At 33.3% G+C, this 25,422-nt stretch overlaps 2 protein-coding genes across 6 annotated transcripts in view; one reads left to right on the top strand and one right to left on the bottom strand.

Annotated features, from left to right (window-relative positions):
- The window catches only part of LOC127068837 (pikachurin), a 46,941-nt gene that overhangs the window by 11,640 nt on the left and 9,879 nt on the right, over window positions 1–25,422 (top strand). For 3 of the 5 annotated variants that reach the window (XM_051005131.1, XM_051005130.1, XM_051005129.1), the window contains 8 exons: window positions 2,625–2,741; window positions 10,159–10,412; window positions 11,904–12,213; window positions 14,184–14,385; window positions 16,461–16,605; window positions 19,864–20,050; window positions 20,986–21,125; window positions 25,151–25,374. In XM_051005131.1, coding sequence (XP_050861088.1) covers window positions 2,625–2,741; window positions 10,159–10,412; window positions 11,904–12,213; window positions 14,184–14,385; window positions 16,461–16,605; window positions 19,864–20,050; window positions 20,986–21,125; window positions 25,151–25,374 — 1,579 coding nt within the window. Of the gene's footprint in view, window positions 1–2,624; window positions 2,742–9,803; window positions 9,935–10,158; window positions 10,413–11,903; window positions 12,214–14,183; window positions 14,386–16,460; window positions 16,606–19,863; window positions 20,051–20,985; window positions 21,126–25,150; window positions 25,375–25,422 lie in introns of those variants that run through there. The other 2 variants (XM_051005133.1, XM_051005132.1) reach the window with 2 other exon arrangements.
- Window positions 6,922–8,067, bottom strand: LOC127068852 (uncharacterized). The gene is made up of 2 exons (XM_051005164.1): window positions 7,931–8,067; window positions 6,922–7,843 (listed from the first exon to the last, which is right to left on the bottom strand). Exons 1-2 carry the CDS (start codon window positions 8,006–8,008, stop codon window positions 7,358–7,360), a joined length of 564 nt encoding a protein of 187 aa, XP_050861121.1. The 5' UTR covers window positions 8,009–8,067; the 3' UTR covers window positions 6,922–7,357.

Consider the following 25,422-nt stretch of genomic DNA (forward strand, 5'->3'; position numbering starts at 1 on the left):
AGGAGGATGAAGGAGGAGAGGGAGATATTACCAGGAGCTCTCGTCTTTCGTCGTACCGTTCGATAAATGCCCATCCCCATTCCTTCCAACCCCGTTCACGTTCCTCTTCCTCTTCTCTATGATAACCATAGAAGGTGAAAATGTGTAGATGTAGCAGTGTAGCCGTAGGTGCAAGTATAGGTTTGTAGGTAGAGGTGGAGAAGAACCAGTGACAAGCTATATAGTATTCGGATTATTCTACAGGACCAATGTACAACTTGATTACACGGCCAATTTACAGAATCGCGTTGGTACATTGCGCACATGCGTGATAGGCCGCATTGGAGATCGATCGTGCGGCAAAGGATAGAATAATACACGAGAGTTAACGTATTCCACTATCGCTTTTACAAAGATCACGAGACAGGAAATGACGTTCAGGTATATATACGAAAGTATATATATATGTGTGTGTGTGTATATATATATACATATATACGTTTATGTATGTGAAGAAGGGAAAGGGATAGACCAGAGGGAAAACTTACGAAAGGAGAATCATACGAGCTTTGTCAGAACGTCGTGAAAGAAACTTTTATGATTATATTTCTTTGTCATATTTTTACATTGGGAATTCTATCGATTGTTTCCTGTGAATTATTATTTTTTTCTTCTTTATAATCTTGAGTTCTTCTTTTATACTATGGTATAAAATTTTATATAGTTTTTTTTTTATTTCTTTTTTCTTTTTCTTTTTCTTTTGTTTTCATTAATATCAACAGTCCGGTGAAATTCTTTCCTTCCCGTGTATTCTTTTTCTCTCTAGGAGGCTAAAGAATTTAGATAATTTTCTCTTAACGTCTTTGATTCGTTAGAGAAAATGAATATAATGTTTCTTTAATTACTTATTTTTAAAGAATAATTATATTTCAACGATCAAATCGTTGCAAAGATTCCTTCCCTTTCTCACATAGTTTTAAATCAAAATTAATATTCGTTCGTAACGAAATAAATACATTTTTCCATCGAAGAAAATTAGTAAAGAATTAATCGTTATACGTGTGCGTTATAGTTACGCGTCTCTTATATTCCTATTAAACACAATTCGCTATATAAAATTGATACCTTCATTTATCTTTTTCTATTATATTTTAACGATCTATAATCTAATTTTAGAGTTTCAACAGAACGCAGAAGTAAAATTCGTGTTTCCCTTTATCGAAAATCGTTACTAAAATTTCTCTATATGTGTCTTCTATCCGGTGCGGAATGACTATCGAGAGGGAATGAAAAAAAAAAGAAAAAAAGAAAAAAGGAAAGAGAATGAATAAAAGAGAAAACGAAGAAAAAAGAAACGAATAAGGAACAGTTAAAATCGATAATAAAATTGGGGGATATTCGAATATATTCTTACGTTCTCACACGAAACAGAAGTTGGCTGCTATTATTACTACTATGACAACTAAAAGGTATGAAGAAAAGAGGGGTTGCAAAATTTAGCGGGAAAGTTATAAAATTGGCTTTATGAAATTTTCCGGACGTAAAATGTTCGACGGTGCCGAGTAGTAGCAGTGCTGGTGTTGATGCTAGTAGTAGTAGCAGTAGTAGTAGTAGTAGTTTCGAGGCCGCGGGAAAAGTAAATTTTCCATGGCCGTCGTTGCGGGCTTGCGTTATAAATAAGTCCTCGGTGGATAAGGGATAACGATTTATAAACACGCTGGCCAGAGGGATAAAAATGGGATGTCTATCCTTGCTGGTGGATAGCCACACCCTCTCTCTTTTTCTCTCTTTCTCTCTTTCTCTCTCTTTGCCACTCCCTTCTCCACCCTTTTTCTCTCTCTCTTTCTCTCTCTCTGTCTTTCTGTCTTTCTCTCTTTGCTCCTCGTTTTATTTTTATTTCTATGCATTAACAGAATCAGTTTACCATCAATATATTACTTGTTGACCAGTCTGATAATACGATTAGTAATAATAGTTGGTATGATTATTATTATTATCATATACGTGCGTACACGAATACTGTACATGGAATATATGATTGATTTTATTATAATTATCTAGTTTCTTCTTTCTTTTTTATAAATACTATTTATATTGTTATAATATAAATATCTATATTTTACCTCGTTTAATATGTTATATATAACCATTTATAATAAAGCTATGTATATATATATATATATATATATATAAAACATGCACGATAAAAAACACTCGGTTAAGTTCAGTCCTCGGGAAAAATCGATAAAAGACAAAAAAGAAATATGTAACTTATGTAAATCGAATTTGAAATGTTGGAGTATGTTTCTTTCCGGTTCCTATTGGAGAATCTCCTCGAAACAAGCTTTCCTAAGGAAAAAACAAGCTTTTTCTAAGGATTATGCCTCGATTCCGTCTAACGTATACAACCTCACGAATAGAATTGGAAGAAAGTTCCTTACCTAGGAAGGACTTTCGAAAGAGTTGAAATAGTTACGTGCACACCTCCCACTCCCCAGAGAGAAAGAAAAAGAAAAAGAGAAAGAGAGAGAGATAGAGAGAGATAGAGAGAGAGAGAGATAGAGAAAGAGAGATGTTTATTTTCCAACATCAAATGCAAATACTTTTTTTTTTTTCTCTACGAGCATGATCGTTCTCGGTTTCAGGAAGATGCGGGCGTAGATCTCCCTGCGAGCATCTTTGCTACGAACTTCACGACGGGATGTATGAATGTGACTGCAGGGACGGCTACATACTTCATAAGAATGGATATAGTTGTGCCGGTAAGTTTCTACAAATTTATATCTATCTATTATATCTATCTATCTATTTATCTATCTTTTATTTTCTCGTCCCTCTTTATTACTATTATTATTATTATTATTATTATTATTATTATTATTATTATTATTATTATTATTATTATTATTATTGTTGTTGTTGTTGTTGTTGTTGTTGTTGTTGTTGTTGTTGTTGTTGTTATTATCGTTGTTATGTTTCTTTTTACTTTTATTATAGAAAATAGGAGCTCCCTTGTCGCAAAGAATTTCTGTCGAATGTATGTCGCATTTCTGTGGGTTTTCTCTGTTTTTTTTCTTTTTCTCTCATCCGAAATATATATTACACGTATTATATCACTGTTCCTCCGGAAGTAACTTGACATATTTTTTTCCCTCTCCATTTTTCCTGGCATTCGTTCTTTCCTCTTTTTTTTTCTTTCCTTCGTTTTTTTTTCCTTTTTTTTTCTTTTTTGTTTTCATTTTTATTACCACTATTATTATTCATACGAAATATTACTACGAGCAAATAAGTCGGAAAGAAGGGCATGTCTCGTACGTCGTCTATGTATATTTTTGCTTTGCTACCTTCTTTTTCTTTTCTTAATACTTTTTACTTAAAAATTATTATCCTTAAGAAATATTACTGCTTATCCGTAAGGAACATATTGTATGAATCGAACTTTTTCTTCTTTTCACTCTCTCTCTCTCTCTCTCTTTCTCTTTCTCTCTTCTTTTTTCTTTCTCTCTCTCTCTCTCTCTCTTTCAGACACACACATACAGTAAGTGCACATAGAAAGTGCACATTATTCAGGAAAAGAAACATACTATAAGTCATCTTTTCTTTTTTCTTTTTTTATTGTTTCTTTTTATTTTTTTTTTTTTTTTTTTTATCGAACTCACGTCGAACAGGCAGCTCGTTGTAATGATCTCGCACCATCGTCGTTACTTACCGTTCGTGCGAAATAAAGCGGGTTAAAGTTCTTTCTCTCTGTCTTTCTCTCTCTCTCTCTCTCTCTCTCGTTCTCCTTCGAACCTTTTCCTTTCTTTGAAAGAGCCGAAGCGTTGCTCGTTAGCGCGGAAATTGCGTGTCGTTAAAAAATTACGGGAGAGTGCGAGACGTCTCGACGTCTTTTATTATTTTCCTTTTTTTTTCTTGTTTTCTACCTTTTTTTTTTTAATTTCCTTTTTTTTTCACCACTTCGAGCGTTTGTTTTGCCCACGTCGTAGGACATGACGGCCTAGATGCGAGAAGAATGAAAATAAAAGGGACGACAAACAATGAATGAATTAGTAAGAAAAGAAAAATTATTGGGTTGCGTCAATAAGAAAATTGTTGGAATTTTCAGTAGAAGATACTCGACATACAATGTCTTTTCTTTTTTTTCTTTTTTTTCAATAGAATATTTATTTAAATTGAATAATACATATATATATATATATATATACATATATATATATATATATATATATATATATATATATATATTAATAATAGTTTATAGAGTATAGTATTGGATTAATTAATAAACAATATCAAAGTTATCGATATTTTAATAGATAGAAGATTCCGATATCTATGAAATCTATTATATATGTGCATTTTAAAATTGAATTGAGTTATTTTAAAATAACGAAAATGTATTGAACTGGCCAATAAATAATATCTGAATTTTCTCTAAAGCGTTACTGAAAATTCGTTAGAAAATACGGTCAATTTACTATAGAAATTTTCAATCAAAAATACCGCAAATTCAATAGAAAGTTTATTCATGTTTTTCTATTGTACTATCATACATATATACATACATACATACATACATACATATATATATATATATATATATATATATATATATATATTCATTCAGTATTTTATATCCAAATGAACATTGTATTCAATATTTCAAACTACGAATATCTCCATTAGAGACACGTCATTCAAAAATCCAACAAAATTTCATGACAGATATTATAGTTGCATAAAAAAAGAAATACTATAAAAAATGTTTAAACTACTTACTAGACAAGCCAATATTTAATTGCATACGTATATAGTGCTAAAGAAATAGAGAGAGAGAAAGAGTGAGAGTGTTAAAGACAGAGACATGGAAAAAAAGACAGAGAGAGAGAGAGAGAGACAGAAAGAGAGAGAGGGAGGGAAAGGATGAACTTTTGCTGACGAACGGGGTTGCACGGTGAAAATTCCAGTGATAACTGCCGAAAAGCGTTAGCGTTCGTTTTCTACGTTTTACAAATTGTTTTCAATATTTCATTTCGCGGGCTCGACGTTAAAATGGAACTTTAAACTCGTGGCATGTAGTGGCGGCTGTCGTGAGGGAGTTCACGTTATTACTGTGCCACCACAGCACCATTTCATAGTTACTCCACAAACTTTTCAAAGCATCCATGCACTTGATCTTTTCTATTGCGCTTTATATCTTACAGACATACATACCTACAAACATACATATATATATGACCTTTTTCTTCGCAGAGCCAACATCCCTTTCCCTTTTACCCCTCTCTTTTTTGTTTTTTCTCTCTTTCTTTCTCTTTCTCTTTCTCTATCTCTTTTTCTCACGCTTTCTTTCTTCTCTCTGTTCGCTTTTTTTTTTTTTTACACACATATATATATATATGTATTTATTTTTCTTTCTATCTATTTTTATAGCCAATCACTAATTTAAAGATATTCCGTTCTCAGTTACGTAGCTACTTTCCGAACTAGGTATCTTCGTCTTGAACTTGATTAACCCACTCTCTTTAGCCTGATTATCGATAACAATTAAAAGGAATAAAATATAGGAAGGATTATTCTACTTTTAGAAATCTCCTCGGTTGCTACTTCGTTTGTAACAATTTCGTCCATTTCGTTAAAGGCTTCCCGCCTGTTATCCCACTTAACGATCTTTCTCGTTACCGATAATGCCTTTGGCATTTCGCCGTTTTCCTTACGACCTAATAAGCGGAACCTTCTCTATTTTTAGAGTTCGTCTTTTACTTACACGCAAATATGGATTATTAATTCATGATACATACATATTATATATGATAAAATAATGGAACGTACACCATGGAGAAACGAATAATAACATCAAGTTTATCCTTCGAAATCCCCGAAGTGGGGCAATTTTTATTTACAAAAACAATTTTGTATTGTTATCTGGAAAATATTGTCTATCGATTCGACTGGTTACAGCGATTTAATCTTATATGCTTATGTATATCAGTTATTCGATCGAAAAACAATGATATATTTTTGATAGATATAAATATTATGACGTAAAAATACGATATTATATTTTCTCAGGTCATCCTTATCTTCCCGTTGTCAGTATAATACGCTAATTAAATCTGATTAAAATCAGTTATAATAAACAAAATTATATCTCGACATTATCGACTTTGTTCGTTCCTAAATCAATCCTACTTACAGGTATATATATATATATATATATATATATATATATATACATGAATAATATATTCAATTAGAAGATTTATCAGTTTTCTTTCTATTCAGATTTTTTTCTTTTTTTTTTCTTTATCTCTTTCCCTTATCAGTCGATATCAAAGAATTTTCTAAATAGCTTCGACGACATCACGTCGTAGTAGTTATTGTACATCGGACTATTCTCGATTGTTAAATAAAGCGTACTAAGAGTTTATAAAATTGTCGGTTCCCTTCTTCTTCTTTTTTTCTTCTCTTCTTTTGTAATAGGAAACCCGAAGCGAATCGAAGCGTAGCCGAGTAGGGGCGAGATGAATGCATCCACTGTTTCAGGGATATACAATTGAACGATGCAATTCGTCGAATGGGTTGCACTCGAGTAATTCGCTATTGAAGATCGATGCGTCAACGATGCTGAGCAGGTAGAAATTATTCGTCTCGGGATTCCGATATTCCTTCGTCGAGCGGTAAAAAATAAACGAGAAATAAAGTACACGGTAGACTAGAAGGGATTTTCTTGATTTTTCTTTTTTCTCCCTTTTTTTTTCTTTTTTCTCTATCTCTCTTTAAATATCGTCCCTTACCAATCGTCGATGAAAAAAAAAAAGAGACAGAAAGAGGATTGCGATAATGTTCTTTTACACGAAAATAGAACGATTAGATACGTTGGGGGGATATGTCGGGTTATGTCGGGGATATGTCACAAAAAATGTACAAGTAAAAAAATATATGTATGTATATATCTCGATTCTTTTATTTATTCGATCATCGTAGATACAAGAGCAATTAGCGATTGATTAAAGAGTAATCAGAAGATTAGTACGAATAGAAAGTAATTCGAGTGATATACGATGAGGAAAGATGGTCGCTTTTTTTAAACATAATATCGTTTCTAATTGATAGATTTAATTGTATCAGTAGTTGTACCAAGTTGCCGTCGATCTTACCGATTTTCTTTCTTTTCTTTCTTTCTCTCTCTCTCTCTCTCTTCTTTATTTATTTATTTTTTTTTCTTTTTTTTACAACGAACTAAGGTTGCGTTAATCTTTTTTTCTCAAAGGGAAGTTTCAATCGTTTTCTGGAAATCATATCGAGCGATAGATCTTTCTCTTGGAGGATCTGAAGAATCGTGTTGATTTCTACGTCCTCGTTACGAAGATCTTTGCGTCTAGTTGTGAACTCCGCCGCTGACGTCGACGCGGCATTTGCGTTTACGACATCTGACACTGACTTTACCATTCCACTTCCACTTCGCAGTCGTTGGGTCGACTTGTTCGACCGCTGTATTTTCGTTTTCCGTGATATGTGGAACGACTTCTCCGCTTGGTAATCTCAACCAATGGATTCCAAGGGTAGCAGCTTTGTTACATTTCGAATTGTCAACTTCGTCGCTGTTGCAATTGGAATGGAAAACTATTTCTACAGAATTGTTTTCATCGTCGGCGCTTTCTTCCTCTTCCTCCTCCACGTTGTATGACTTTTGGATACCGTCGTCGACTTCATCATCGGCTGATTCTGATACGAGGGTTCCGTCATCGGCTACGTACCAGCTTCCGCCGATACCGATGTGACCCTTGCATCGCTTTCCACGACACTTTATTCCGCCTGATACCTTTATCTTCGACAAATCAGCTTCGTTTTCAGCGAGGTTCTCCTACGAAATAATTCATATTTGATTTCGCGTTCAATGGAAAATTCATTCGAATATTCATTTCTTTCGATATTTCACGATTGTTCTTACTTGTTGAACGTTTTCCAAGCCTACAGGGCTGGCTATAGCTACCGCCGCAAGGGCAAGTAGAACGACGAACGCCTTCATGTTTGATCCTATTTCGATAAAGTACGTAATACGAATTAATAATATACGTTTACAGGTAATACAATTTTACAAAGTTATTTCTATTTTTGCTACATTAGAATATTATAATATGATATCGTCGTGTATACGATGATATAACTATTTGTAATGCTACTTACCAGTAGAGTTCGAGAGTAATATGTTATTTGCTGGCTCACGGTGGCTTATATAGTAATGAAAAAACGAAGGGGCAATGTGTACATAATTATCGGGGAATCACATCCTCGAACGACTTCTTCAAAAACGTTTTTGATTCGTCGATTTTGGCATTCCGTCGGCCTTCCTCCCTTCCCCGCGTATCTTTAAGAGTCCGATGTTCTTTAATCGCGATCTTCATCGATTCTACTTGTTGTCGATAATCGCGTTAAACATCGCTTTTATGTAAGTACTATATATATATATCTCTCAAAATGATATTTACACAAGTGGGATTAAGCCAATAAATATTTAATCTTATTATTTTTGACGATATTTTTAATTTTCTGCTTTTTAATATTCTGTAATCACATTTCTAATGTTTATTTGTCGTATTTTCAATTTCCCTATTACGATTGTACCATTTCTCTATTATTTGTCCATTATTTTGTTCTACCATTTATTTATTATTATATATCATCGTTTTGCTATTGCATTTACTATTTCCTATTTCTTATCGGTAGACAAAGGCAGGGATTATTTCAAATAGAATATGTACTATGTTCTATTACGGATAACAGCGATTGTACCAGACCATTATTATACTTACCTTACAATCGAGAAAGTTATTTAATTACATTCGCTAAGCCCTTTGCCGATATTAGTTATCGATTTTAATCGAAACTCGTTCGTCCGTTGGAAACGCATTTCATTTCTTTCTTTTTTTTTTTGTTTTCATGAGACGCATAACTTTACTATTTCGAAATGATCGGGACGGAAAAAAAATGATATCATTCGTTTTACGTATCCGATATATATCTTTGTTCGATGCGTTGATTCGATAAACTCGGAAAAGACTATTCTTTTTTGTTCCACTTTTTTTTTCCTTTTCCAACAGATTACCGAATAAATAGATTAAATACGTTTGATGTCTGGGATATGACCTTGATTCGATAGAAATCTCGAGTTTAAACGTAAGACTGATCGAGATCTTGTCGATCGTAACATAAATTAAGAATATCGCATAACAAGATTTTATAAATTTTTTCATTCCAATGCTCGATCGATCGAAAAATAATTCTTATAAACGATCGACATTTTTATTTCGTTGAAATTTTGTCCATGTATCATGCTGTGTAAACAAGCGTTTCTTTTATCCTCTTTTATCCCTCTTGACTATCTTTCGACAACTACGAATCGAGTTATCTAATTGAAATTAACGAGCAGAACAAAGATCGAAAGCATTTCGATTCGTTCTAAAAATCTGAACAATTTTGATGCGTAGGTTGTTCCCCGAGTTTGATAAATTTGTATTGAAAATGACCGGATGTTATCGATTAAATTCAAGAGCATACAGATTACATATATGATTTATCGATCTTTATCTTTCTTTCTTTTTTTTATGATTGTATCATCGTGTCGTAATCGTGATGTCAAACACGTGCCATCTCTCCCTTACCTCGTCTCGATTTTAATATCATTTTCTATTTTCATATTTCTTATTATTGCATCAGATTTATCTTTCTTATATAAGTCAAATTTTTATCCTCTTGTCTTTTTTTTTTTGTATATAATTGAACATAAAAAAAAAAAACAAATCGAGGATCGATGCGATCTAGATCTTTCGTTCCAATCTCTTCCAAATAATTTTCAATCGTTCCAGATTCGTTTATTTATTTATTTATTTATATACATCCAATTAATTAATTAATAATAAAAAAAATACCTCCCGTGTCCCCGTTACAAAATGACGTATGTATAAACAAAACAAAAAAAAAGAAAGAAATTATTCCAATTGCATATCGAATATAATCTGTTTGATATTATTTTCGTACGATCTCCTCTAATCTTTTACTTTTTCAATCGTTCCTACATACAATATCCTAGATACAACGTCTAACAGATCGTTCTTATTCTTTCGACGATAAAAGGAAAAAAAGAGAAAGAAGAAAATGTCTTTTCTGTCTCTGTTGAAGAACTCAATGCGACGTCACCGTCTACCAGCGAATTCGGAGAACTCGTCGACGATATGGAGAGAGACGAATTGAACTTAGAAACGGACGAGGACGAAGATGCGGTCGAAGATATTCTTTATATGCGTGGTGCATCGTTCACGATACATCTGGATCAACCGAACGAGAACTCGACGACAAATGGAACAAAAGTGAACGGGCAATTCAATGGGACGTCCAATACGCCGGACTTTGGTCTTCCTACCGTTTCTCTTCAGGTATTATCGATTTACGTTCAATCTTACAAGATATTCTACACGTCAAATAGAAAAAAAGAGAATATTTTATTATAAGATATTCTTCGTTTCGTCGTTATGACAAAAAGTCGATCGCTTGGAAATCGAATCGACGATAAAAGAGTTTATGGAAAATGTCGTCCTAAGAATTATGATTTAAAAAACAAAAAAAGGGAAAAGAAAAGGAGGAAGAGGCACGAGAAATCTTTGCGAACGTTTTTTTTTTTTTTCTCATTATTTACAATATTCATACGAATTATTTTAAACGATATTTCGTGCCTGCGTGTATCTGCCCTTCGCGCGCGGTTGCAATTATTTTTTCTCGAGAATAAATATCTTGTATTTGTATTCTTTACTTTAGTCTCCTTATAAAAAGATATATATATAAATATATAAATCAGTTCTCGATCACTTTCGTCGTAATAATTGGCCCATATATAGCAAACTAAAATGAAATTTATGGTTAACGCGGGATGTGGATTCAACCCTCTTTTCCCCATTACGGTAGATACACGTATCCATCAGTCGTTATTTTCTTCTCTACGGTATCCAATGGGAAACTACTGCTTATACCATACCATTGCTCTTTTGCAAAAGCTATTCGTCTTGTCGTATCGAGTTAGAATTTTTTTTCTTTCTTTCTTGTTTTTTTTCTTTTTTTCTTTTTCTTTTTCCGACGTCGGTCATCGTTTCTCTCTCATGCGGCCGTCGATGTCTCTTCAGGAGAAAAATATTTCCTGTACAGTTCTCTCTCTCTCTCTCTCTCTCTCCTCCCCGCATTCTGCTCTTCACTCCCCGCCATCAACCTTTTTACCTAGCTACCAGCACTCGCTTTACTCTCTCAATTTCCCAGGACAAGGGTTCTTCGATTATTCTCCAAGCAAGGAGACTTCGACGATAACGCGAGAATTTCTTTTCTCCAAAAGCCGGAATTGAATAGACTAGAGAATTCTACTATATAATATCTACAAATAATTCAAACGGTGAAATAAATAATCGAGAAAAACTGAATAACGCAAATACGTTTTGGACGAGTCGTTATTATGATGTCACAATCGTATTCAACGATGTATTCGAAAATGAGGATTAATTAAACAAGGAGAATCTGAAACTCTGCAAGCTAGGGGTGTCTAGAAATTTTTTTCTTTCCCAGTGAAACACCATTTTCTCTTGTCACCTATGTGTTCTTACTTTTTGAAGTGACAAATTATTTAAAAAAAAAAAAAAAAAAAAGAGGAAAAAGAAAACAGTACAAAAACGAAAGAGCACGAAGTTATATAAAAAATTTTCAATGACAAATTTTCTTTCTCTTTTTTTTTTTTTTTATTTCGACACGCTCGATCCGTACGAGTAAAATATTTGTCGTATAATTTCGTTCGAGTAAAATTGATATCAGTCAATCTCTCTTTCTCTCTTTCTTTCTTCCTTTCTTCTCTGAACGATAAAAACAATGATTAGAAATTTTCGTTACAGATACCAAGCACGACGCGAAAGTCATCAACGAAATCGTGGTCAACGAGCGAGCTAGGTAGTAGTACTATAGCAAGTACCGAAGCAACCTGTACCTTGGATTGTGGACCCGGTAATTGTTTCGTTGAGCCGTCCCTCGATGAAGACATTCGGGTGGTATTAGTTGCCGAGAGAAATGGAAGCAACGAGGATGGATCGATGACTATGGATCTCGAGGGCAACAGCGTAGCTCTTAGACAGCAGAAGGAAGGCAACTCCTTCAGGCAGAGGTGTCAATGCCCTCTTGGTAGAGGCGGCGATCGATGTCAGCTTGGTAAACGAGACGTACTTTCTTCTTTCCTTTATAGGCTGGGACAAAAAAGAAAAACATACCCCTATCCTAAAAGAGGAGAGATTGGCCCCAAAAAGGTTCTCTGGTTATATTAGAAATCGATCGAACTTCTCGCTCGAGACATTTTTGTAAGGGTTAATTTTTTTCCTTCTTCTTTTCTTCTTCTTTCCTTTTTCCTTTCTTTCCTTTTCTTTTCTTTTTTTGCTTCGAGGTATTCGTATTATAAGAAGTGTCCTAGATTAGTAATTTTCCGATATGCAAACGGGGGGAGGGAATAGATAACGAAAGAAAAAAGAAGAATTAGCCCTGCTTCGGTCTTGTTCCGTCTAGCTTAGAGAAAAAGCAGAGTTGTGGGTTTTTAATATCGCTTATGAACTTTTATACCTTTCTTTTCTTTTTTCTTTCTCTTTTTGGAGCTCCAAAAAATGATGGATCAATCGATACATCGTACGTACGTTTCTTTTTACTTTCTTTACTCTCTTTTTCCCGCTCACATTTTTTCTCCCTTTCCACTTCAAGACTCGGGGAAAAAGAGAAAGAGGAAAGGAAAAGAAAATGTTTTACCGTCATTTGCTTGAAATAACGTCGACGAAAAGGAGAGTTTAATATAAAGCTGTAATCTCGGTGAGACACGCGCGCAACTCGAGGGAGGAGTGAGTTACAAAAAAAAATTTAAGGCCAAGAAGAGAGAGAGAGAGAGAGAGAGAGAGAGAGAGAAATAGGAAGAAAGAAAAAGTAATGTGGCGTAAGGCAAGACTTTTGACGTTTGCATTCAACAGCTGCAATCTACAAGCTCGATGTGCACAAGTGTTTCCACATGTACAATTTTCATCGTCGCGCATGCAGATAGAGATAGATAGATAGAGAGAGAAAGAGAGAGAGAGAGAGAGAGATTAAGTTCTTCCCTTTTCTTCCATTTTGTTATTTTCTTTTTTGGGTTGAGAAAATCTTAATATTTTGTTGAAACTTAATATCTCTCCCGCAGTAAGATCTATAGAGATGCTCGTAAAGTATGTTTTATGTATACACTTGTAGCCTTTTTTTCTTCCCCCTCTTTTCTCTCTCTCTCTCTCTCTCTCTCTCTCTCTCTCTCTCTCTTTCTCTTTCTCTTTCTTGTATTTTTTTTCTTCTTTTTCTCTTTCTTTTCTTTTCTCTCAGAGAGCCACGCTCGTACTCACGACGACGTGCGCCGTTTTGAAATGAAAGACGTGGCTGTGGTGCGCATGCTGTGCAAACTTTTAGGAACGGCGACGTCTAAACGAGATACCGTTGCTCTATTTTATTACAAAAGACGTACACATTAATGGCCGAAAGCCTGTTTTCCTATTCGCTGAATAGTACCCTGAGTCTAATTTCTCTTCTCGTAATTTCTTTTTATTTTTTTCTTCTCTCTCACTATCTCTCTCTCTCTCTCTCTCTCTCTCTCTTCTTTTTCCTCTTCTCTTTTAGTGAGATAAGAAATCATCGTTATTATGGGAATTAAATAGAAAAAGGGAGAGGGAAAGAGGAATGGGGTTATTTTTAAGGTGCGGAAAATGCGATCCTCCCGTGTAAATTTTTTAATTTTATAAGTCATCTATAAATCATTTAGAAAGGATGATGAAATAAAAGTGAAATAGAGATAAGAGAAAATTAAGAATATTTCTAATTTTTCATTTACGTTATAAAGTAATATAATATAGTATCGTTACGATAGTTTAAAGTTTTATATATATATATATATATATATATATATATATATATATATATATATATATATTATTAACATACTATCGCGTTGTTATGTAATATCATAATAGAATTCAAGTAAAAACAAATGTATAAGACGCGTTTCAATGTCATTTGTTAAAGATTAACTCAATGACGAACGACGTACAGGTAGAACGAATGAACGTGCGTGTGTAAACACGCGATAATAACATCTCGTGTTTTTCTTTTCATTCTTATTTCAGAAATCGAAGTGAGATCACCGAGGTTTACGGGATCAGGTTGGTTGGCATTTCCAGCGCTAAGGGCGGCTTACAAGCACGTACAATTAGAGTTAGAATTTCGGCCGGAAGCATGGGACGGTGTATTGCTTCTTGCTGGCGAACGAGACGATCTCCAAGGTGATTTTATGGCCCTTATATTGCATCACGGTTTTATCGAGTTCAGGTAATTAATCAATTATATATATATATGTGTATATATTTATATCATATATCACATTTCACACGCCTAGTACGAAGAAACGAGAAAAGAATTCCGACGTACCGAGCGTATCGTTCTTTCTTTCTTACTTGAAAATAAACTTGTTCAAAAGTCATATTTATTTAATTTATTGAACGAATAAGTGAATAAATCAATTAAGTAATTGACTAATATCAATATGTAATGATACGATAAAGAAAAGAATCGTTTCTTTTTTATCTCCTTCCTTATCACGTTTCTACGTACATGGAAGCATTTATATCCTTTGTATTTATACCTTTCGTATCAATACTCACAATATACACTTATGTATGTACAAGTGTATGTTCGAGAATTTACATAGTTTGTGCATATTTATAAAACAGATTTTGCATAATATTTATGTGTGTGTGTGTGTGTGTATAGTACATATATATAATATATACATATTATACATACATACATATATATAAATTTAATAAAATACTATTACGAATGCATCTATATACATATCTATATACGTATTTATTTATTTATTTATTTATTTATTTATTTATTTATTTATTATTGGAATATGCGTCAGAGGAGCACGTCGAATCGAATGATGCAACTTTCAAGGCCCATTTTCTTTCGGTTCATGCATATATTCATTTGGTGAGAAAATTCGCGTGCACTAGTAACACGCGATTCTCTCGCGGAAAAGCTATGCATAAGTTGGTATTAAAGGTTCGTGAGCCTAGGCACGTCTCGTCGTGGTCCTCTTCTTCGTTCTTTCGCGTGCCTCTCAACGTCATATACGTATACATATACATATATATATATATATATATATATATATATATATATAGCTTCCATATAGAACGTATATGAACGAATGCACGTATATATATTTTTTTTTCTTTGTCTGTGTCAGTGTCTGTGTCTATTTCTGTGCCTGTGTATGTCTGTTCTTGTATACGTTTCTCTATGTCGTGTCCGGAAATCTCAGAGAACGAGAACGACGTGCCACGGTTTGAAACGCGACCGTGGAATGAAACTTAAAGTTCAATTTAGATGTCTTCTACGCGGTAGATAGATATGCGTTGCTGCAATATATGCAATTTGCATATTCGTCGTCACAAATGATTTATATACGTTCGTAAACGATCTTTCCCTGTGACACTTTGTTTCTCCATTGAGTTTCGTATATATATATATATATATATATATATATATATATATTTATTTATTTATTTAGTTAGTTATTTATTTATTTATTCGTTGTTTCTTTTTTATTTTCCTTTTTCTCGACACGGGGAAAGTAGGAAAAGAAACGAAATTTTTCTTCTCTCCCATATTCTTTCGTCCCTTTTTTACAATTTACGTTAATTTACACATCGAAATTTTTGTACGAATTAAAAAAAAGAAGAAAACGAAACACTCTTTTATTCATTTATTCGAAAGCAATAAAAATTTGTCTATTCCTTTTTTTTTTATTTTTTTTTTATTTTTTGGAAACAGACGTATGCGTATTTTTTCTTTTCTTTTTTCATTATTTCCAATATTCGAATCACTTTGGTATATGGATTCTCGTCGGAATTTACACAAATTCTCTCTGATCCTTGTAAAGATCGAGAATCAAAGTAACAGTTTTGGAAATGTATTTGTTTTTTTTTTGTTGTTGTTGTCGTCGTACGCTTCAAAAGAATGTGTTTCATTTTCTCGCTTTTTTTTCCCCATTTTCCTCCTCTCCTTTTCGTTTCTTTTTAATTGAAATTTCGATGTATCCCGTGTGCGAGGAAAAATCGTAAACAAGTGGCTCTCTTTCTCATTCTCTATATCACGAACAAGCGATATCTCGATTTAAACATTTCCGGTAATCGAGTTTTCAAAGCTTTTAGTATAGAAAAGCTATGATTTTCGTTGGCTTTTGATGGGACCTGATATTCGTCGATCAATGATACATCGTCTCTTTTCTCTTTCTTTTCCTTCTTTTTTCTTTCCTTCTTCTCTCTCTCCCTCTCTCTCTCTCTCTCTCTTTCTTTCTCTCTCTGTCTGTCTTTCTCTTTCATCTCGTCAAGGTTCGATTGCGGAAGTGGCGCGGGTACCGTGAGAAGCACGCAAACGGTGAAGCTCAACGAGTGGAACACTTTGAGCGTCTATCGGCATCGTTGGGACGCCTGGATACAGCTGAATCAGGAAAAGCGTGTGCAAGGAAGATCGGAGGTGAGTGTTTCTCGGCTTATCTTGATATCTAACACGATATATCTTCCGTTTTCATTCTATTCTCTCTCTCTCTCTCTTTCTTTCTCTTTTCTTTTTTCTCCTTTTCTTTTTTCTCCTTTTCTTATCCCGCTATCCCCTTATTCCCCTATCCTCCATATTCAAGTTTACAAGACTATTGAATTTTTCTTTGCTTTTCTTATCTTTTCTTTCTGTCTTTCTTTTTTTTGCTTTTCTTTTCTTCTCTGTTCTCTTTCTTTTTTTATTCAGCGACTCAGCGAATTCTTCGTTCCTTTCTTCGTACGTAAAGTCCACCTTCCTTTCTTATCTTTTTCGCTTTCATTTAACCGATTAATTCGATAAACTTGATACGAAAAAGTTAATTAAGTGTGTATAATAATAGATAGATAGATAGATATGATATATCGCAAATGAAATATATAATATAATTTTGTATTCTTTCGAAATTCTATCTGTTTATCTATATGTTTATCTCTCGTTTTCTGTTCATATTTCTTCTTTTTTTTTTCTATCAATTTGTTATTTTAAATAATTGTATTTATACACACGTTTATCTTATCACGTAATCGTCCGTAATGAATTTAAGCATGACAACTATATATCTACAATGTTCAAACACGATATTCTTTCTTTATTTTATAGTAATTGAAATATAAATATAACGTTTCTCCGAAATAAGCTCATTTTCACTTTTCTTTCTTTTCTTTTCTTCTTATGTACGAACTCTCGTTTTTAATGGAAAAAACTTAATCGTTCGTAATAATTAATACCCGAAGGATGAGGAAATTCGTTAAATAAATATTTTTGAAATAAACAAAGCGACATATTTTAAATGAGATACCAAGTGATGCACATACAGAAAACGAAACTGGCGCACAAGTAGTTTAAAGATTTTGAAGTAAATTCTAGTCGACGTACGGACAGAAAGAGAGAGAGAGAAAGAGAGAGTATATATCCGGGATGAGATGAAACGTCTTCTTAATCGTCGAGTCGCGAAGTCTTTGAAATCTGGGTGCTTTAAACGTTCCCAAAGAGTCCGACGTTGATTCATGAGTCGACGAAAGCTAGAAAGCGAGCAAGAGAGAGAGAGAGAGAGAGAGAGAGAGAGAGAGAGAGAGAGAGAGAGACCAGTAGCTACGAACATTTTCCACTAACTTAAAAGTAAAATTTTCAATTGAGCCACGTATATATAAGTCCATCTCTCTCTTCGACTTCTATTTCGTATACCAACGACATTAATGTCTTTCTCATTCCCTATTGGATTTAATACAAATTCACGAGGTTATATTTTTAAATAGGTACTCTTAAATACTATCTCTCTCTCTCTCTCCCTCTCCCTCTGTCTTCTCTTTTTTTTTCATAATACATATATATATATTTTTTCTTTTTTTAATTAATGCACTTTGAAAAAGGAAAAAGAAAAAAGAAGCGAAAAACAAGAAAAATTTCATCGAGCCAGCGCTACGAGTACATTATGAAATTTAATATTTATTCGTACATGCGTAGTAATGAGAGAAAGAGAGAAAGAGAAAAAGAAAGAGAGAGTGCAGGATTGTACGATCGTTAATGACAGAATGCAGTGGAACGCTCGACGATATTATAGAAATGTTGGTCCTTTATAATTCTCGGTCGGGTGCTCGCGTAATCATAATTCACAACGCTCCTGACGCTACTCCAGACGGTGCAAACAATTAATTCAATACGTTTGAGTATATATATATATATATATATGTACTTATATATGTATGTATATATGTACATATATATACATACGCATGCATATACATATATATGTATGTATACATATACATGCTCTATTTGAATAAATCCGCTAAGAATATTATCAAAATTATTAATAATAACGAAAAATGTTTCGAACGAACAGAAAAGAAGGATATCGTTTGATACTTTCGTTTCCTTTTTTTTTTTTGTTTTATTTTTATTTTTAAACTCTTATGACAGCAGAGATTTTAACGTTGTCGATGTTTTCTTTTTTCTTTTTAATAACGAAATGAATTTTTATCGACTGTATATTTATTTATTTATATTTTCTTTTCTACAGCTAATATATATAGAAATTTATTGACGACCTTTCGATCTGTTTGAGTATATACGGTTTAATATAGAATTTTTATTTTTTCTTTCTTTCTTTCTTTCTTTCTATCTCCTCTTTTTTTATTTCAAATTTTTCTTTACCTATTATGTTTTATATTTATTTCTAAGGGAATAAATATATATATATATATATATATATATATATATATATCGTCTTTGAATTATTTCAAACACGAAGTTTTACCAGAGAAATCTATCATTCCTGATTTAGAAAAGAAAATAATGGAGTCGAAGGCGTGTTAAAACATATTTCACAGAACGATTGAATTTACTTACAGATTATTTTACCACAACTTTTTGTTCCGAAACACGGATAGTTTCAACAATATATTCCTGTGGATTGATTCAAATTGAAAACACTTTATATAATATATATATTCTCCCTCTCTCTATTTCTTTTTGTTCGATATATCGAGAAAATTTCAGAAAAGAACGAAATTCTGTCCGAAACGAAAATTCATTGCTTTTGGTTACTGACCGAGTAGAATCCACTTGTAACATATTCGATTAAAAGGAATATAAAAAGAAAGATACGAATCCTGATATAATATAGGTATATAAACGTATATAAAATGAAAAGGAAAAAGAAAAAAAAACTAATACAGAGAGTGGGTCAAAAGTTTATTGATTTTAAAAATCAATTACCCTTTTTCCTCAGAGACAATAAAACTATAATCTTTTAATTCAACACACACACACACACACACACACTGTAAGAGATCTTAAACATATATAATAATATTTTAATATCTCTAACAATATCTTACACATCATACACACGTATTAAAATAAAATTTAAAATAGAACTCTATTTTTTATATCGAATAATTTATATTATCTTTACTTTTCAATCGTATAATACGGGCACACGCGTGCGGGAAACATACCGTTTCTATTTTGAGAACATTGCACATTTGATGGAGGAATAAATTAAAGAGGAAGAGAGATGGAGAGACAGACAGACATAGATAGATAGAGAGATAGAGACAGAGAGATTTTTGTTTCACTAATGTCATCGATAAAACGATTGACCAACGAATTGGTCGAATCCCATATCGCTTCGTTATTAGATCGATAATTATCCGAACGTGCTCGACGTCACGAGGCATCGCTTCGAAATTACAGGGCTTATTTTCGAGGATTACCTTCCGCGAGCCCCTCTTCGTTGGTGGACCGGGAAATACGAGCGGCCTCGAGAGGCTCCCAGTGAGAACTGGATTCAAGGGTTGCATCCGACATTTGGAGGCGAACGAGCACCGTTACCGTTTCCCCTTGGCACCCCAGGGTGACGCAGCCAATGGTTTCGACGTTGGTAAGAACCATTTTCATCGACAACTTTTGTCGACTTTCCATTTCCTTTTTTCTTTCCTCTCAAACGAAAAAAAAATATGAAAAAGTAAAACAAAAAAAAAGTCGGAGTGATGCAAGTAATTCTTAAACCTAAAAATTATTACTCCTTTCTTCGAGATTATTTTTTTTTTTTCTTTTTTTCTTAATCCGATAGCTTTTTTCTGGATTAAAAAAAAAAACACAAAGAATAATAATAATAACGATGGATCTATACAAAAAGTCTTCGAAAAAGAATTATTTTTTGCTACGAGGTAGACTAAAAGTTACTACGTGATGGACTAAAAATTTGATATTGAAAGAATGGAACGAGTAGGCGTATAACACACGCGTATGTTCACGTATGTATGTAAACGCGCGATTTAGATTCCTCTCGTTGCGAGAAGCAAAAATATGTTCCGACATCTCAATTCAGTTCTCGAGATAATCATCCGTTACATTTTCCATTACGTCGAGAACAATATAAAAAATTGCGCGCAGGGAAAAATGAGAAGAAAAAAAGAAAAAAAAAGAAAGAAAGAAAGAGAAAAAAAAAGAGAAAGAAAAAGGATGGGGAGGGGGTGGGGGAAAAAGAAGGAAAAAGAAACAGAGAGATAAAGAGAATAAAAGACAGAGAGTTAAATGAAGGCTCGAGAAATGCAGTGAAATATTACGAAGAAAGGGGTTCGTGAAATTATTTGTTTCGTACGACTTCATATATATGTGTAAAGAGTAAACAAAAGGAAAAAAAAAAAAGAATGGGAGAAGGGGGGAGAGAAAGAAGAGTGGAACTAAGCGAATAAAAGTAAAATCGGTGATATATATATATAGAACTCTCGGCGGTGAGGTACCTCTCGGATTTTAATTACGAACGTTTAAGGGACGTTTAATTAAATCACTCGAATTACTCGGCCCTTTCAGAGGAATGCACGGCAGATAGGTGCAGCAAAGTGCCATGCGCTCATGGTGGAAAATGTCTGACAACCGGGGGTGACACTGCAGTGTGTCTCTGTCCTCTTGGATACACCGGTGATCTCTGTGAGACTAGAGTAGACCTTCAGGTAAATACATACGTATATGTATATACACGCACACACACATATATGTGTGTATATATATATATATATTATATTATATTATATTATCAACAATTTCTTTCTTCTCTTTTTTTTTTCTTTTTGTTCACGCAGCTGTATATACATAACACACATACATGTCCCATCTGAATAAATAAGAATATCATCAAAATTATCAATGATAACGACAAGTGTCTGAATTGCACACAGCTGCGCGCTCCCCCATAAATCCCAAAAGCATAATGGTAAACGTAAAAAACGAGAAAATTCGTTCTTTCATTAATTTATTATACTTCCCAAAAAATATCTTCATTAACAGATTACGTTCTCAGAGAGAAACACGAGAAATAACAAAGGGATATTTAAAGTCATTCTTTTCCGAAGAATTGCCTTTCCTTTTATCTCTTCGGTATTAGGTTTTTTTTTTTTTTTTATATTTCATTACAGAAAGAAGCGTTTAAACAATTTTTAATTTTATCATTTTTTTATTGGAACGAACGCGACAACGACGACGACGACGACGATGATAATAATTGGAAAATTAATGGAAATTATTATTTGAGAGAATATTGATGTATGTATTAAGATCTCGTTTTGCGCGTAATCGATTTTGTCACTTCTATTTATTATTCATCTTTCACTTTTTCTTCTTCTTCTTCTTCTTCTTCTTCTTCTTCTTCTTCTTCAACTTACTCTTCTTTTTCTTTTTTCTTTTTTATTTCGATCGTTTCATTCTCTCTCTCCTTTTTTCACACTTGAAAGAAAAAAAAGACACGTTCGTAAAGTTTCTCATCGGATCTTCGACTTTTCTTGGTAAGAAACCAATGTGGAACATACTTTCATCCATTATTCAGATATTTGGAATCCGTCGATCCTGCTCGGAAGGATGATCGTCCATGTGATATTAACTTGTTAAAGAAAAAGAAAAAAAAATATATATGTATCTCTTTTCATATAAATACGTTATCGCATCATATAAATAACAATTACATAATTGATCCAAATAGAGAAAGAAAATTAATAAAATCAATTTCGACGTTAAGAAACGATCATTCTGCTTTTTTTTTTTTTAATTTCTTTTTTTCCGCCGGGACAACTTCGTTTCGATAAGAATTGAATTAACAATAATCATTCTGAAAATCGATTCTGTGAAACAGTGGATAGATTAATGTCGAACGTGTTTAAAATAGGAAAATCTTGGATCAACATTTTAATTTTTTGTCATTTATTAACACAAAAATATTAGAAGGTCTAAAAAATCTGAGAATATGGAACTATGTAAAAGATGTTGGATTCATTTTCACCAATTTGTAGTATTTCTATAGTTTCTAAAAACAGCAAACAGAGTTTTCCCGTATAAAATTTGTAGGAAAGATAACAAGAGATGGTATTAGAACGAGTGATTTAAAATCTGAAAAAAGAGAGGGGAGAGAGAGAGACAAGGAGATAGATAGATAGAGATAAATAGAGATAGATAGAGAGATAGAGATAGAGAGAGAGAGAGAGAGACAGACGATTCGTTAGCGAGATAGCTTTATCGTTCCGATCGAAGTATGCTGATTCTAGGTTTGAATAATTCTCCGAGTTTACACGTTCAACTCTCCCTCCTGACTAGGTGTAGAATATTCAGATGGTCTTTGTCGATATTTCTCAATGTTGATTCGAGAGGAGAGGTGTACGTCTTTCTCGGTCACGTTTTAGAGGTTGCTCATATAAACGGTAAGGTTCTACGCGAGAATAAAAAGAGGTGGACGATTATAGATAGATAGAAATATAGATAGCGATAGAATGTTGCTGACGTTCCTATAAAGGTATAATTATTAACATTAAAGCAAGTGGTTTTGACTAATAGATTAACTCGAGTAAATATTAGGAACGCTCGACCAACCGTTTATCATAGCTATAGGCTGAATTTCCAATTCATGGTTTACATACGCACGGAAACATCTATACACGCGTGCTTACTCTCGTACGAACGTACATACAAACAAGTAAACATAGATACGTACGTTTACGTTCGTACGTACATACGTGTCCATTCGTAGTGAATGGGTTCGTGAATGAGCAAACATTTAGTTTCACTGAGCATGCGTTTTAGATATACGTGCGAATTAGAAGAGATTTGCCCTGTTACAAAATAAACATTATGTTACATATATATATATATATATACATATATATATATGTATGTATGTATGTATGTATGTATAAGTACATGGAGGTGTTAAGATTAGTTAAATTCGATCAAAAATATTTTCTAATAATTTTCTGAATTATACCTGAGAGAAACGATATCAAATATTTGAACTATACTTTCGATCAAGCGATATCAGATAATTCCTTTGTATTTTATCTTTTGTTATTGAACACGTTTCTCTTGTTGACACAATAAATTTATTTTAATCTGTTAACTAAACTATGCTCTCTCTCTTTCTCTCTCTCTCTCTTTCTCTCTATCTATCTATTTGTATCTTGTTCAACCAATCGAAAATCAAAACTATTGTACTCGTACTTAAAAAACTATAGATCAGATTAATAGCTCTTTCGATAATGGAAACTAACTCTTATCTTATTGTTAGCGCGCAAGAGTTTCTAGCAATCGAGACGATAGGATCGCATTAGAAATCTTGAAAAGTTTTCTTCGTGAAATAGAGTACGTCTTTGGACGTCGATTCCTTTTCGATTTCGATTCTATTTTCTTTTCTTCTTCTTTTCCTTTTCCTTTTCCTTTTCCTCCTTACTTTTTCTCTTCCTTTTTTAGATAGAAGATAAAGTCGAAGAAGAAAATGTATGGAAAGTTTTGATGAAAAAATTCTTTCCCTTTGCAAACTAGTTTCAAAGAATTTCAGTTTCTACAAAATTTCTTTTGAGAGGAACGGTCATACGTGTTACTATTTTGTCTGTGAAGAAATGTTTCTATTTTTTTTTCCTCCGTTTTTACATAGAAAAAAATATATATATGTATATGCATATCCATATACATATATGTCGAGAAATTAGATCAGCAAGGCGGACAAGATTTTAAGATGGTAATCGTCGTCGTGTAGGCGAAAATCTTTAGATCCTATGTCGAAGACTTTACTCAACCCAATTTCGTTTCATGAACGAGAGAGAGAGAGAGAGAGAAGGCACTGACTAACGAACGAACCTTGACACTAATGGCCGAGTATTTGCCTTACACGTAACATCCACTTCCGCAGTTTTCGACCTCTAACTTATTACGGCGATTAACAGTCTTAAAAGGATTTCTGACATTGTCTGCGTAGAGAATAAACGTTCTATAGGAGAACATTCGGAGATTTACAGTTGGGAACACAAATTACGAAGCGGTATACAAGTCGACGTACTTAACGATAATTTATTACCGAGAAAAATGATTCAGCTGAAAACTTTCCACCATAAATACTAATTTTATTAACAGTCAACAGTTAATTTTATTAACAGTTATATTTCATTATCATTTATAATCGTTTGCGTGGACAAACGTTACGTTTTCATAATTTTTCTATCTTATTAGGAGATATGTGTTATCGGAAATAGCGTTAAACGCTGTGAATCTAAATGATCAAGAATCGAAATGAATGAGTATCTAAGCGTGTGTTTCGTGATTTAATTAGACGTGTATACGCCTCGGAATAGGCAACGCTTTCTACTCATCGATAATTACGGTTGCGAGTATTATTCATCGGTAAGAAAGTTTTGATGGAACCCTTGCGGTATGCAACCCCTTCGTACGTATGTGTATAGCAGTAGTTTTTCAATGATAGATGGAACGAAGTACGAAATGATAATAAAGTTTCGAACGAGAAAGATACATCTGACGTATCGAAAAATATTCCTCCTGTAAATATTAATAAATAATGAATAATTGAAGTATTATTGATTGATTAATAACGATCGTTCACGCACACACACTCACGCACGGACACATTAAAATTTAAAATTTCGAATAAGTCAAGATGAATAATTATCTCTACATTATTCGTAACTATTTATCTTTCATTTTATAGGTACCATCGTTTAATGGGTCATCCTATTTACGTTATCCAGGACTAGGTGATACTTCACTCTCCTGGTTAGAATTATCTGTGACCTTAAAGCCTACGGCTTCCGACGGTGTAATCATTTACAATGGGCATCACAGCGATGCTTCCGGTGATTTTATCGCACTTTATCTTTCTTCGGGATACGTACATTTCACCTTCGATTTAGGAACTGGAGCAGCTACCCTAAGGTCTATCGATTTCTATATCGACACGTTTAATTATAAACCATTTTACGT

This window comes from Vespula vulgaris, chromosome 14 (genome assembly GCF_905475345.1).
Source record: "Vespula vulgaris chromosome 14, iyVesVulg1.1, whole genome shotgun sequence".
In the NCBI taxonomy this organism is placed as follows: Eukaryota; Metazoa; Arthropoda; class Insecta; order Hymenoptera; family Vespidae; genus Vespula; species Vespula vulgaris.